We start from the raw sequence: 16,190 nt of genomic DNA on the forward strand, positions 1-16,190 counted from the left end.
GTTTGAGTGCTTGAGGTTGTCACCAGTCCTATTACTGATTGGGTGAACTTTGGTAAGTTGTTCTACCTTTAGCCTCAGTTATTTTACCTGTAATATGTGTAGATAATACTATTTATTTCATGGAGTTGATTCAAGGCTTATAAGATTACAAATGTGAAAAGTGTTGTGTAAACAGGTGTTTTTAAGAGTTGGTAGTAGTTTTGGTAGTATGGTCATGCATTATTATTTCTTATTATTGCTTGGAGTCATTATTTTCTTTTGGAATCTGTTATTAACACTTTAGAATTGTTATATGATTTACAGAATAACAAGTCTTAACAGGATTCTTCCAAGATGAAATTAAAAATGGTCTTTTTTTCACTGAATGCCGTGGTGCAGGCCTGTAATCCCAGTGGTTTAGTAGGCTGAGGCAAAGAAAATCACAAATTCAAAGCCAGCCTCAGCAATTTAGTGAGACCCTGTCTCAAAATAAAAATAAATAAAAAGGGCTGGGGATGTGGCTCACTGATTAAGCACCCCTGGGTTCAATCTCTAGTACCAAAAAAAAGAATGGTCTTTTTTTCCCTCCCCAAATATAGGTTGTATTTCCTGTTGGTTTAGACAGAGGTAATGGGAAAGACAGATTAAATAATTTTGGGCACTAAGACTAAGCAGACCCAGAAGCACATTTTGCCAAGAAGTTATTCAGAGTTCTCTTCAGTGTCAGAAGTAGGATTGTAGCTCTGGATGAGCCTGGAGCTCTGGGATAAAGTGAATCTGAAGCCCCCAAAATAATCACATCCTCTTAAAACTCAGATCTCAAATACTGTTCATTTACTTAACCATTTCCCATTTCCCTTTTCTTTCCTTTCTTCCTCTGTACCTTCTGTGTTCACATAATTAATTTATTTGTTATCAGTAAGGATTGGAAACACTGATATACATATGCTATACTTGGAATTAGATTTAGTGACCAGCTTTGTGTTGAACATTTTCCAAGGAAATACTCAGTGAATCTCTCTGGGCTTCAGTTTCTTTCTCAACCTCATAATTAATGGACTAACTGCTCTGTAAGATGTAAGTTGAACTAAATGCTCTGTAGTATCACATTGAGCATGATTCTTATGTCTTCCACTAAATTTTTAAATCTTTGTATAGAAAATTACATATCTTGGAAGTATACAATTCAATGAATTATCACCACACCTATGTAGCTACTACCCTGATCAAGAAATAGATCATTACATTCCTTGAAAGACTCTGCATTTTCCTTTCCAGGCATTAACATCTCTCTCCTTTCCAAAGATAAACATCATACTGAGATTTTTTTACTTTGTCCTTGACTTACATAGAACCATATAATGTATATTCTTTTGTTTGCTTTCATTTGATCAACATTATTTATGTGATTATTCAAATATTCTGTCTCTTTCTCTCTCTCTCTCTCTTTTTTTTTTTTTTTTTTTTTTGGTACTGGGGATTAAACCCAGAGGTGGCTTTACCACTGAGCCCCATTTCCCAACCTTTTTTATTTTGAATTTTGAGAAAAATTCTCACTAAGTTACTTAGGGCCTTGCTAAGTTGCTGAAGCTGGCCTTGAACTTGCAATCTTCAGCCTCCTGAGTCGCTGGGATTACAGGTATGTGCCACTGCATCTGGTCCAAATATTTTCTTATATAACTATTTCCCATTGTACTGTTGATAGACATTGGATTAATTTTAGTCATCAACTCTTATGAATGTTTTCTGATCTTTTTTTTTTACATTTTTAAAAAATTGTTGATAGACCTTTATTTTATTTATTTATACACGGTGCTGAGAATCAAACCCAGTGCATCACACATGCTGGGCAAGTGCACTACCACTGAACCATAGCCCTAGCCCTTTCTGATCATTCTTGTACATACCTTGTTACATATATGTACAAATTTCTACTGGTTATATGTACATAGTAAAACTGCTGGGTAATGGACATGCTCATGTTACACTTTGCAGATAATACTAGAAGTTCGAATGGTTGTTTCAATTTATATTACCAGCATCTACCAATGGTCCTTCAGAATTTCAGTTATTCTACTACTCTGTCACCACTTAGTACAACAAATCTTTAATTTTACTGATTCTGTTGTGTATGTAGCCTGGTTTCTGATTACTGATGAGCTTGAGCAACTTCTCATGTGTTAATTGGCCATTGGATATTCTTTCGTTGTGAAGTTCCTTTTCTCAAGTCTTGCCCATTTAAAAGTGTTTTTTTTAATTGATTTGTAGGAGTTTTATCTAGATGTAGGGTTTTTGTCCATTATATGTTACAAGTACCTTCTGTTATTCTCTTCATGGTATCTTTGCTAGATGGTTGGCACAATGTTTATAGACTTTTAGTATAGTCAAATTTATTAATTACTTTCTAATGTTTGTTGTTTTATTTTTGAAATATTTGCCCACACTAAGGCATGAAAATATTTCTCATTTGAATTTTTTTGCATTCATGTACTTGAACACATTACCTACAAATTATAATAGTTTTCTTTTTTTCAACTTCTCATCTTTTTCTTATCTAATTGTACTGGCTGATACCTTCAGTACTCTGATGAATACAAGGACCTACAGTACTATGATGAATACAATTAACTTACCTTTTTTTAATTGTGGAGGAAAAACTTCTAATTTTTTAAAAATTTTTTTAGCTGTTGATGGTCCTTTATTTTATTTGCTTATTTATATGTGGTGCTGGGAATCGAGCGCAGTGCCTTATGTGTACAAGGTAAATGCACTACCGCTGAGCTACAAAACTTCTAATATTTTATAGTTAGTATGATGTTTGCTTTAGAGGTTTTTTTTTTTTTTTTAAGTTGTATATGGACTCAATGCCTTTATTTGTTTTTTGTGCTAGGATGGAACCCAGTGCCTCACACTTACAAGGCAAGGGCTCTACCACTGAGCTATAACTCTAGCCCCTGCTTTGGAGGTTTTGATAATTAACTTTTGTTAAATAAAATTCTTTGTAATCTTGGTTTGCTAAGAGTTTTTAATCATGAATTGTATCACATTTTAGCAAAGTGTTTTCTACATTAATTTAATTCATTATATATATGCATAGAAACTCCTTTTTTATTAATATGGTCAATTACATTTACTTTTTTAAGAAATTGAAATACAATTTATATACTATATAGTTTATCATCTTAAAAACCATAATTCTAAAAAACATAATTCAATGGTTTTAGTAAATTCACAAAATCGCACAATCAAGGGCTAGGGGTGTAGCTTGGGTATATGTCTAGCATGTATGAGGCCCTGGCTTGGAGCCCCAGCCCTGCAAAAAAAAAAAAACAAAACAAAACAAAAAAGTATGACTGTTATAACTAATATCAGAACATGTTTATCACTCCCAAAAGAAACCCTGTATTTGTTAGCAGACACTTCATTTTTCCCTTTTCTCAGCCCCTTAACAGCCTCTAATCTACTTTCTGTCTATGGATTTGCCTGTTCTGGATATTTTATATAAATGGAATTATGCAATATGTGATCTTTTTTGACTTATTTCTTTTCACTTAGCATAATGTTTTCAAAGTTCATTCATTTTGTAGCATAGATGAGGACTTTTTTTGTCTGGATTTCATTATAGAGATATACCACATTTTATCTGCTCATCAGTTGAGGGACATTTGTGTTATTTTCACCTTTGAATACTTTAAAGTTTTTGTGTAGATACATATTTTCATTGGGTTTCTCTCTAGTCATCATACAGGCACACAAAAAAAAATTGTTACGGCAACCTTCACCCCCCAGGGAAACTAAAGTTTGTGGGATATGGGACCATCAGGATCCTGGGTTTGCTTTATTTTTTTCCCACTGTATCCTTAATCCCAAATTCAGAGTATATGCCTAATAAGAGATTTTGGAATTGGGATGGCATGCTGGGCAGGTGGAAAGCCAGAAGAAAGATCATACTCTTTACTCCTATGGCCCTTTGCACATTCTGTTTCTTTCTGGAATGATCTTCCCCATTTTTGCCTAGTTAACTCCTATTTATCCTTCATGACTTTTTAAAAATATTATCTTCTCCAGATAGTAACTTGTTGCCTACCTTCATCTCTATTCTAAGCATAGGTCATTGTCCTGTTTTGCAGATTGAGGACTAGAAACTCGGAGACTTTCTCCCAGGGTTACACAGTGAGTTAACAAAAATGATAATACTGAATCCCTCTTCCCCCGACTCCTATTTCAAAATTATTCCTACTAACAGTCTTTGGATTCCCTCACCTTAGGCTTTTCAGCTATAAAATGTTAATCCATATTGTCTGGCTCCTTGAGTTTGTTGTGAAGAATCAGGGAGACAGTGAAAGGGCTTTATAAAGAGTTATGCACATATGAGGGTGGTGGTTGTTACTTCTAAAAAGCAATTAACTGAGTTCCAAGTGGCTATGGGACTACATAGCTTTTTCTTTAGTTCTGTCTTGCCTTCCTGACTCAGGAACCCTGTTTCCAGCTGGTGGTCCCCAGCTAGTGAGTATTTGGCCAAAATCGCACAGCACCCAGCCTCCATCTGCCAGCTATATTTCCCTTTTCTCCTTATTTTCTCCTTCTCCTACTTTAGCCAGGGTCTTCCTCTTCTCAAGTCTGGTTTATATTAAACCATTATGCAGTTAGTAGTTGCTTTCATTCAAATCAATCAGAAGGGATCAGGGGTATAATGAAGGGTAAAAGACTTGATCAGGTAGACTGAGTCTTATCACCATGTGCTCTGTGACTCAGGGCAAGTCAGTTTACTTTTTAGGGCCTCTTCCTTCAGGGAGTGGAATTAGATGGTCTCTAAAGTCATTTCCTAGTATTTTATGGGGTTTTCATGAATTAAGTAAACTCTGTGCTGGGTTTTGTTTGAGATTCAGAAATATAATGGTCATAATGAGAAACCATGATTTTTTTTCCTCAGCTTACTATATTTTGCTTTTTAAAAATTCATACAAGGGATCATTACAAGATAGGAAATGACTAGATGGATGGTGGTGTAACAGACTCAGTGCCTTGGGAATTCACAGGGAGAGGAAAGGTCAGGAAATCCTTCCTGAGAGAAGTCTTTGAAAGACAGCTGAGACAGAGAGAAGGAACATTCCAAACAAGGATATTAAAAAACATAAAATGAGCACAAACGTGGAAGTAGGAATATGTGAGGTATATTCAAAGGTCATGGGGTACCTTATTTCCATTTCACAGACTTGGAGAATGTAGGAGCTGGAAGGTCCTTAAGTCCATCCTTCTATGATTTCATTTCCCCTGGCTTTTTCCAATTAGCTAGTCATCCTCTGAGCCATTCTCTGAATCTTCATTACCAGTTTCTTCTGGACTTTACCATCCATGGTTATGGTATTATATTGTGTAGTCTTTTAATAATATGCAACAGAAATAATGCATAAAATATAATAAAATATATAAGCATAAAAAACCAAAATAAATAAAACATTAATGTAGTTTTACTTCCCTAAAATCTTTTAAGTGATTTAAGTGATCAGAACAGAGGGAATTTAGAAACAGAAAGCAGTTTAGAACAGAAAGCAGTTCTAAAGCCCTGCCACATGTTCTACATATTCTAGATGTGAGACAGATGGAATTATGTCTTAAATGACTGCTTGACTTGGGCCCTGGTATAACTCTTAGCCTTCTCTTTCTCAAAGCAGCTGCTTCTGGAAGAGAAATTGCCAACTACATAAATAGCTTAAACCCTAGCAATTGGCATGTGGGCAAATGGTTCTTATAATGACACTAAAGAAAGACCTTTGGAATCAGACCTGGATTCAAATCACAGCCTCATTAGAGGCTAAGAGTGAATTATTTAGTAGTAATATTTATTAGTAAGATTGTAAGAATGAAGGAAAATAATGTATGTCATGGTACATATACATAGAAATTTCTTAATGTTATTTCTTCTCATTATATCAAAGTATATTTTCTTAATTCAACTTGAAATTCTTTAGGGGAGACAAAGTAGTAGAATGTAAAAGACCTTGCTTTGATTTCATTTACTTAAGATGCTAGGCAAATCTGTACCACAGTTTCCTAATCTACAGGTAAAAATTGCTTCTCAGAATTATGGTGATTATGTGAGATAGTATATATAAAATGTCTATTAAAAACTGTGGGAGGGCTGGGGATATAGCTCATTGGCATAGTCCTTGCCTAGCATACATGAGGCCCTGGGTTTGATATCCAGCACCACCTCCCCCCATTCCCCTGCAAACAAACAAACTGTAGGATGACATCTAAGGAACAAATATAGAGCTTTGAGAGTACTTATTTTTCTGGTTTCATAGACTCACCAGATATGGGAGTTAGAAAGGCCCTTAAGATCATCTAGTACATTGTAGCTGGGCCCAATGGTGCATGCCTGTAATCCCAGCTATTAGGGAGGCTGAGGCAACTGGATCACAAGTTTAGGGATAGCCTTAGAAACTTAGCAAGACTCTATTTCAAAATAAAAACCAAAAAGGACTGGGGATAAAGCTCTGGGTTCAATCCCTAGAACCAGGAGATGGAGATCATTTAATTCATCCTCCCCATAGTCCACTTGGGAAAGCAGAGATACTGGACTGTATACTATGATGAGGTAGAAGTAAAACTGACTTGTACTCTAGATCTTGTTTTTTTTTTTTTTTTCCCCATTTTATTGCCTTTAATCAGTTTATGCTGGTTAGTGGGAGGCATGAGGACTTCAGAATTTCTTTTGGTTGGTGTGCTGGGCTGCCAGCTGCTTTAAAATAAGGTTAATGAGGGCTGGGTAATCAGTTTCATAGAAGTTGGCCAAGCTGGTGAAATGAAACTTTTATTCCTGTCCTGGAGAGAATTTGCATATCTTAGGCAGGTTCCTTAGACTGCTTGACCAGTTGAGGTAGGTGTCTGATCATTTGTTCCTTTCTTCACTCACTATCTTGGCACCTATTTTGTGCCAGGTATGTGGTAGCCCCTGAGAATTGGTGATGAATTGGACATGGCCCCTGCACCTGGAATTTAGTCTGGTAGAGAAAATAAGCACTTAAAATAGTCAATCACTCTGTTGGTACTGTGGGAACAGAGGAGAAGGTAAAGAACTGCCCAACCTGGAGATCAAGGAGAACTTCCAGAAGAGGACTTGCTCTATATCAGCTGGCTAGTTAGTGGTAAAATCAGGACTAGTAACTATGACAAATGTTCCTTCTGCTCCTTCCTTGCTTTAATTCAGGAAGAATTCAGTTTTTAGACATGTATCTACTCTAAGTCAGGTTGTAGTTAGGCTCTGTAAATACAAATGTAAGTTGGGACAAATCTTGTTCTCTAGGGGAGCCTACAGCTCAGGAAAGAGCTGAAATAAGCATTAAAAACCTAGTAATACCCCTCTTCTAAAAATTTCCTCTTCCCTATTTCTCTCACAGCAAATAAAAAGAAGGAGAAGGAGCGGCCAGAAATTTCTCTTCCTTCAGATTTTGAGCACACAATTCATGTTGGTTTTGATGCTGTCACAGGGGAGTTTACGGTGAGTCCTGGTTTACACAAAGCCCTTTGGACCTTTAGAGTTCTGGCTGTGTGCTGTTAGATTCAATTTTTTCTCACCTTGCTGATCCCTTTTTCTTTGCCTGAGACCCTTATTACTGTCTTCTTAACATTCACAAGAGGAGCACTTTCCTATCTCCAAAATTGTATATTCAGAGAATCCTTTTGATTTTCATTCCTTATATAAACCTTTACTGAGGGACCCCATGCAGGCTCTGTGTATGACATAGAGGATGTAGGAGCAAATCAGACATGGTCCTTGCTTAGAAGGAGGTATAAAATGGTAAAGGAGCAAACATATTAAAAAACAACTGTTAAGAGAGGTGTTACAGAAGAGGCTTGTGTAAACTTTAAGGGCACAGAGATGAAGGAATGACTAAGAAGCCCATCTTTATTCAGGGTCCCCTGTAACTGTTTCTTCCTGAAACCCTTGCATGTCTGTCTTACAGGGAATGCCAGAGCAGTGGGCCCGCTTGCTTCAGACATCAAATATCACTAAGTCAGAGCAGAAGAAAAACCCGCAGGCTGTTCTGGATGTGTTGGAATTTTACAACTCAAAGAAGACCTCTAACAGCCAGAAGTACATGAGCTTTACAGGTAGGAGGATTATGTCCACATCAGTTGTTGCAAAAGAAGGTTTTAATCTGGGTGGAAAAACTCCACATATTTATTGGTCTGGAGTGAAATAAGAAAGTGGAAAGAGCAAAAGATGGTATTCTCACTAAGATGGGATTTGGGAATTTGACAACCAAGATGAAGTTTTTTTCCCATCAAACTTGTCTTATTCCAAAACTGCATGTTTTTTAAAAATAGCATGGTGTTATGTAAAAGGAATACTGGCTTTGTGCCAGAGGTCTCGATTTTGACATTCACAAGATTCTATAGTCATTTCATTTCTTTGCGCCTCAAAATGGGAATAATCATTCTGTTTTATTTAGGTTTTTGTTCCTGTGACCAAAATACCTGACAAAAAATAACTTAGAGGAGGGAAAGTTTGTTTCATAGGTTCACAGGTTTAGTTTATGGTCAACCAACTCCATTGCTCTGGGCCCCAGGTGAGGCAGAAGCTTATGGCAAAAGGATGCAATGGAGAGGCACTGCTCACTTCATGGTGGCTGGGAAGAAGACAGATGGCACAGGAAGGCATCACAGGAAGATGAATCCCCAGTGATTCACCTCCTCTAGCCACGCCCTTCCTGCCTACATTTACTACCCATTCAGTTCATTCAAACTAGGATGGACTTATTGGGTTTCAGATCTCATAATCTAATCATTTCACCTTCAAACATGCCTGCATTAACACAGTTGCTTTAAGGGGGACACCTTATATTTTAAACCATAACAAATTCCTATCTCAAGAGGTTGTAGTGAGAAGTAAATGAGCTCATTGATGTAAAAGTTTTTTATAAGTTATAAAAGCACCATAGAAATGTGGCTATCATTGTCATGATTATTGTTAATATCATTAGTTATTTAATAACATTAATCTGTATCTTTTAAGTTGGCAAAGCCAGTTTCTTCTTCAAGGGACTAATTTTTATCTATCAAATGAAATAAAGCCAACAATTTTAAATGATCCTTAGATATACACTCTTTATAAGGGATTATGTTTTTTATAGCAGAATTGGGATTAGAATCTAATTCCTACACCAGCATCTTTTGAATAACTAGTTTTCTTTAGTAATTTTATTTGGAGCCCCTCCTTCCACAGCAGAGAAAATTTTCTTTTCCTAGGATAACTTATGAGAAGTCTATATTTTTGGAAACTTGCTTTTTATAGCATCTTAGAATGTTAGAGTAAGAAGTACCTTTGTACATACCAGCTCCCCCTTGTTTTTTAGTCACATTAGGAAGACATAGGCCTTCCTAATGTGGCTAAAACAGTAGCAGTGCTAGTCCCTTAGTTCCAAGCCTGGTGTTCTTTGTTCATGCTACCTTCTTCAAAGGGCAGTATTGTTGGAAAAGGTGAGAATGAGGATGAACTTGCTGATTTTGAAGGATGCTTCCCCTGCAAGTATCTGGCTTGTATCAAAGGGCACAGATGGTGGAGATGACAGACTGCAGCTTCTCTCATTCTGCCATAGTGGTACCCAGGAGAGGGCCATGCATCTACCCAGCAGTATTTCCTTCCTCGCGTCTGTCACTGCTGGGTCTGTCTCACTTCCTCACTGGGTCATTCCAAGGAGGAATTGGGGTAAGGGGATTCTGAATGGGAAGGTTTTCTGGTAGTCAGGAAATTAAGGAGTTTATCAGAGACATCAGATTATAGACTATCTTTGAAATCCTCAGTAGTAAAGTCTTTGGAAGAATCTATTTCCTGCATGCATGTATGTTTGTGTGTGCAAGTTATAGTATGCATATGGAGACATTGCCCAGTGGGTTTGCACATGTTTGAAATTATAGTCTATGTAAGTATTCATGGATGAATATGTATATGGACATGCAAATTCAGATAATTATGTAACTTTCATCTGTACATGCATATATGAACAGTATTTAATATATATTTATAAATATGTGTGCATCTATTTTTGTGTTTGAACCAATATACACATTATTTATATGTATGTGCAAGATTTTAATTTAGTTGTAGTTGGACATAATACCTTTATTTTATTTATTTTTATGTGGTACTGAGGATCGAACCCAGGGCCTCGCATGTACTAGGCAAGCGCTCCACTGCTGAGCCACAACCTCAGCCCTGCAGGATTTTAATTTTCTAGAAGTTGAAGATGAGGGCCAAGTCTAGGCAAAACTGTATATTTGGTATACTTTAATTTTAATGTCATATCTCTCCTTTCCCTGTTTCTCCTTCTCATACAGTTAGTTATAGTAACACTACCTCAATTTGTGTATTATCTCATGTGAATCTCATAATGCCTTTGGGAATTGGCAGGGCAAGGACTATTATCCCCATTTTACAGACTCAAAGAAGTTTATTAGACTTAGAGAAATTAAATGTCTTACCCAAGGTGACTCAGCTGATAGATGATGGAAGTGTGTTTTAAACTTGGGCCTTTAAACTCAGTGCTGTCCCTAACCCAAGCACAACTCTCCATGTCATTTGGGGGTGTTAAAAATCCTATTTTTCAACACTAGATTTTCTATTCCAATTAGTAGCTGATGTGTTAGAGAAAAAGTAGGTTAGATTTACAACTTAGTTGAGTATTAGCCCTACTTTGCCACTTATTTATGTGACTTTGAACCAGTCTCTTTCTTACTCTCAACCTCAGTTTCCTCATTTGTAAAATGAAGAGAATGGAATACTTTCATCCTGTCATTCTGTACTTTGGAATTTGATTTTGAAATATAGAAATTATATCCATGATCTTTAACAAAAGCAATGTTTACTTGTTTTTTATGGCAATAATAAGTATGTTATAACCAGAATACCCAATCCTCAAAAATACTAGCAGCATGTAAGATTAGGGGCAGTGCAGTGAAGGCATGGTGTTGCACTCCACCTAAACTGATACTCATTTAGATAAGAGAAACAAATGGATTATGTTTAAATTATATCATGAATTGATTTCTTCAAGCCATAGCAGATGATTCAGGGCTTGTTTTAAGAACATATTGCTAGGACTGGTGTTGTAGCTCAGTGGTAGAGTGCTTGCCTGGCATGTGTGAGGCACTGGGTTTGATTCTCAGGACTACATATAAATAAATAAAACAAAGGTCCATCAACAACAACAAAAAATTTTTAATTAATTTTTTAATTTATATATGACAGCGGAATGCATTACAATTCTTACTACATATATAGAGCACAATTTTTCATATCTCTGGTTGTATACAAAGTATATTCACACCAATCTGTGTCTTCATATATGCACTTTGGATAATAATGTCCATCATATTCCACCATCATTTCTAACCCCATGCTCCTTCCCTTCCCCTTCCATCCCTCTTCCCTATCTAGAGTTCGTCTATTCCTCCCATGCTCCTTCTCCCTACCCCACAGTGAGTCAGCCTCCTTATATCAGAGAAAACATTCAGCATTTGTTTTTTTGGGCATTGGCTAACTTCACTTGGCATTGTCTTCTCCAATTCCATCCATTTACCTGCAAATGTCATGATTTTATTCTCTTTTATTGCTGAGTAATATTCCATTGTGTATATATGCCACATTTTTTTATCTACTCATCTGCTGAAGGACATCTAGGTTGGTTTCACAGTTTAGCTATTGTGAATTGTGTGGTATACCTGTAGTATGCTGTTTTTAAGTCCTTTGGGTATAAACCGAGGAAAGAGATAGCTGGGTCAAATGGCAGTTCCATTCCCAATTTTCCAAGAAATTTTCCATACTGCTTTCAATACTGGCTACACCAATTTGCAGTCCCACCAGCAGTGTATGAATGTACCTTTTTCCCTACATCCTCGCCAACATTTTTTTTTGTTTATATTCATAATAGCTGTTATTCTGACTGGAGTGAGGTGAAATCTTAGAGTGGTTTGGATTTGCATTTCTCTAATTATTAAAGTGATGAATATTTTTTCATATATTTGTTGACAGATTGTATATCCTCTTCTGAGAAGTGTCTGTTCAGGTCTTTGGCCCATTTATTGATTGGGTTATTTGGTTTTTTTTTTTTTTTTTTGGTGTTTAGCTTTTTGAGTTCTTTATATACCCTAGAGATTAGTGCTCTATCAAAGATAATACCTTGTCTTTAAACTTATTTTCTTACTGAAATTTCCATTGGGTTTGTGTTTTATATTTTGGCAAGTCCAAGATATCATTGATTGAAGGAGGCACTATTCTTTTATTTACCAGTATGGCCGGGGAGGGGACCTGCCAACCAAACCATGAAATGCCTTTAATTGTAGGAAACCCCTCTCCATTTTAGAGCTCTTAATGTGAAAAATATATGAATTAGAATCAGTGAAATCTGATAATTATTTCATTGGAGGCACTTGATTGTATTCTTAGGAAATAAGTTTTTGCTTTTAATTAGACTTCACATGATTAATCTCTCTTTTCTTAGTCTTTCTGGCCCTGTGGGGAATGGGCTTGGATGTACAAGGATCCTTCGTGAAAGCTGAAGCTGTGGGTTGACCATGATTTTGCATAATGGCTCAGGACTGTGCCTTGGATTCCTTTCCTTTGGAACTTCTCTCTACCATTAAAGCCTGCTGATGATATAGCTGATGATGTGGATACAGTTCTAGCATAGATTTAGAATTAAATCATAATTCGAATCTTGAATCCTCTATTTAACCTATATAAACCCCAGGACAAATCACTTCCCTGAATTATAAAATTGATAAAAGTGGATATAATGATAATACTCAGAGCCATAGTGAGGATAATATGTATAAGGTGCTTAGCATGTTATGTGGCCCATACTATCATTCATATTATTATTATTCTGTGAACCTGAGAAGTGCTTGATCAGGTAGACTTCCTTAGCTCTCAAGAAAGGATTAACCACAATTGTTTACTAAGTCTTTTGTCTTTGTTCCTTTGCAGATAAATCAGCTGAAGATTATAATTCTTCTAACACTTTGGTAAGTCTTTTTTTTTTTTTTTCTCTCTCTTCTGAAATAGGCAGGTTCAGAAGTAAGGGTCAAAAGATATGATAAGGATAAAGCCCAGACTGGGAGGCACTCATCTTGGTCACTCCTACATTCAGCTTCAGAACGTCTGTCTATATAATAAAGGAATTGAACTAACAAAAATTGTGCATCCCTTCCAGCTTTAATGCTCTAGAAATTGAAACCTGGGAACCAGAAGATGTGATTTCTAGGCTGTTTTTCGTAGGTAGCTTTGAACATTGGGAAAGCCAGTTTGTCTTTCTGTGCTTTAGATTCCTCATTAATAAGATGAGATATATCTGCCTTGCCTGGATGTGTTTTTAGACACTTGAATTTAGAAGAGTTCCCTCTTTTCAGTAAGGTCTGCAAAACTAGGATTAGAAATTAATTGTTGAAGGGAGCAGATTCTTTTCACTTAAGGTCATTTATTCTGCCTTCTGAAGTTGTAGTGATGTCCTGTAATTTGAAGTGATATTATAGGAATCATTGACAAATTGACTGGGAAGTAATACTAGCTTAACTCCACTTTCGGATTGTATTTTCCAGGGCAATTATGAGTATGAAATGAGATGTTGATGTTTGAAAGGGTCTTATTATAATTGTGACACATATAAGAGAATGTCACTATTCTTTATATCTAATATTTTCTCTTATAGAAAAAGGTGGTTGTGCCATGTTGATTTACTAAATATTTACAAGAGCCCCTACTTTGTGCCAAGTCTTGTATAGAGTAGTGGTGATACAGAAATGATACATCGTCTCAATGCCTGGGAACCTTTCAGTCTTATGGAAGACATGAAAGTACAGACAGTTATATTTTAGCATGATAAACTTCATAAGGCCAGAGGCTATGCCTATCTTGTTAATTGCTGTATCTTTGGCATCTGACAGGTTCCATGTTCAGTAAACATTTATTGAATGAAAGATTGGATGTGTCAGAGAAAGCTTATTGATGGTAAATTCTGCACTGAATGAGTTAAAATTAATTCTAGGGCATAAATTAAGGAGGATGAGGATATTCCAGACAGAAAGATAATTGTATGTGCATGGACTGGAAGTTTATAAGGGAATTGCAAGTGGTTTAATACTGGAATGTGAAGTGTGCAGGGAGTACACGTGGGTGGTGAGTAGGAGTGGTAAGTAGGCCACATCCTGTAGGATTTTGACTTCATCTTAAAGGTAATGAGAACTTAAAGACTTTTAAGCAGGAGAATAGTAAGGTCTAATGCAATACTGAGTCACCACCAAAATACTTTGAACCATGTTGCTAGCACTGAGAATTGATTGATTCTGAGTCATTTATACCCTTATCAGTTATACTAAAAAAATGTTGACAAGCTGCCTTGTAACATGACAGATCCCTTCTTATTCAGTATCTCTTCATATTTGCTGAAGCTTGATGATGTGGGTTATTACCTATTATTTTATAGGTTATAAAACTGAAATAGAAAAGGTTTAAGGCAATAGACATCTGATTTTCAGTCTGCACTGCTTTCCCTTGATTCATGCTGCCTTTCATCAAATGGAAGAAATGTGAATAAAAGATGGGAGAATTTGCAAATGTAGGTGTTTGAACAGTAAATCATTGAAGAAAGGGCCTAACAAAGTTGAGTTGTACCTTGTGATTCAAATATCTTTATACATATATAGGAAGAGTGGTAGCTATCGTTTATTAAGTGTCTATTCTGTAATGAACACTGTGTAAATAACTTTCTATATGTTAGCATAATTAGTCCTCACAGTTTGCCTCGTGAAGGAAGTAGTATCCATCCCCATTTCACAGGTACAAAAACTTTCCTGAAGATTCCTAATTAGTGGGACTGGGGTTGTGGCTCATTGGTAGAGTGCTCACCTAACACATGCCAGGACCTAGGTTCAATCGTCAGCACCACACAAATAAATAAATAAATAAAATAAAGGTATTGTGTCCAACTACAACTAAAAAATAAATATTAAAAAAAAAGATTCCTAATTAGTACCAGATTATAACTGGAGTCTTCTGAATCCAGTCCAGGGTTCTTTTCATTGTGGCAAGGAACAGAGAAAGATGTCAGAGAGGTCTTATAAAGGAGAATGCAGTGTGTTGTTTGCTAGTGTGGAGGAAGTGCCCTGGGGCTCATGCCATATGGCAGAGAGGATAACACCTGCTTGGTTAAAAACCTGTACTGGTTTAGTATCTACAAATAAAACCAGTCAGGCTCTCAAGGACATTTTCTCCCCCAATTCAGAACATTTGTCCCTCTAGTTCATTGTTCTATCTTTATTTCCTAGTTTTATAGAGAAATAGGATTTTTATTGTGGTAGCATGTCATTGTTCTCCATTTTGGATTCACTTAATTTGTGAAATAATCAAACAGAATTATTATCTATATAATAAAGATTTTAAAAATTGTGACTCAGAAACATTGACTCTGTCCCCACTGTTGATGAGTTAGTAGTAGAAATCCGTTCAAAATTCTGTTCTCCTGAGTATTCATCTGTTCGTTTATACTATAAATATTTCCTTAATATCTTTTTTGTGCCAAAGTATAGGTGACACAAAAATGAATGTGTGCTACCTTGAGAAAAATATTAATGACAGACTAGGAGGATAAAAGCTCCAAGATATGGCTGCATGAATAATGTGCAATGAGGTCATATTTGATGGAATGGTTTATTCTGCCTGATAGTACAAGGAAAGTTGCACAGGGTACTGGGTCCTGAAGGATTATTCATTTAACAAACATGATCTTTAAGGTTCTTTCCTGCCTAAAATTCTGTTATCTGGGTCTGTGACTTGACTCTAAGATTTTATGCTATTTTAATGCCTTATTCTCATTCATAAAAAGAACATCTACCGTATGGTAGATTCTTTGGGTGCTAATGAGTCAAGGGCTAGTAGGGTCTTTGCTCTTGATCTCACACGTTAGTGATGAATCAGAACATGTAAGCAAACATTTACAAGATAGTTGTCAGATAAACACAAGTAATTAGAAAGGGGCAATGCTTTTCTGTCTAGGGATAGGGTGAACAAAGCTGTACTGTTAAGTTTCCAGTATATCGGGCAAGAAAATTTGAACTTTGTTGTTAGAGTTGAACAAGTATTGTAAATAAAAGACTGAAATAGTTGGATGTGCATTTTAGTCTAAACTAACGTCTCAGAAATATTACTCTGG

At 36.2% G+C, this 16,190-nt stretch overlaps 1 protein-coding gene across 3 annotated transcripts in view; it reads left to right on the forward strand.

The window, feature by feature from the left end:
• PAK1 (p21 (RAC1) activated kinase 1) overlaps positions 1–16,190 on the forward strand; it is a 145,820-nt gene that overhangs the window by 81,955 nt on the left and 47,675 nt on the right. For all 3 annotated transcript variants that reach the window (XM_081282009.1, XM_081282008.1, XM_081282007.1), the window contains exons 3-5: positions 7,383–7,483; positions 7,950–8,097; positions 12,971–13,008. In XM_081282009.1, the coding sequence (XP_081138135.1) occupies positions 7,383–7,483; positions 7,950–8,097; positions 12,971–13,008 (287 nt within the window). The remainder of the gene's footprint in view (positions 1–7,382; positions 7,484–7,949; positions 8,098–12,970; positions 13,009–16,190) is intronic.

Source organism: Spermophilus citellus (genome assembly GCF_964194105.1).
Source record: "Spermophilus citellus genome assembly, chromosome: 2".
Taxonomy (NCBI): domain Eukaryota; kingdom Metazoa; phylum Chordata; class Mammalia; order Rodentia; family Sciuridae; genus Spermophilus; species Spermophilus citellus.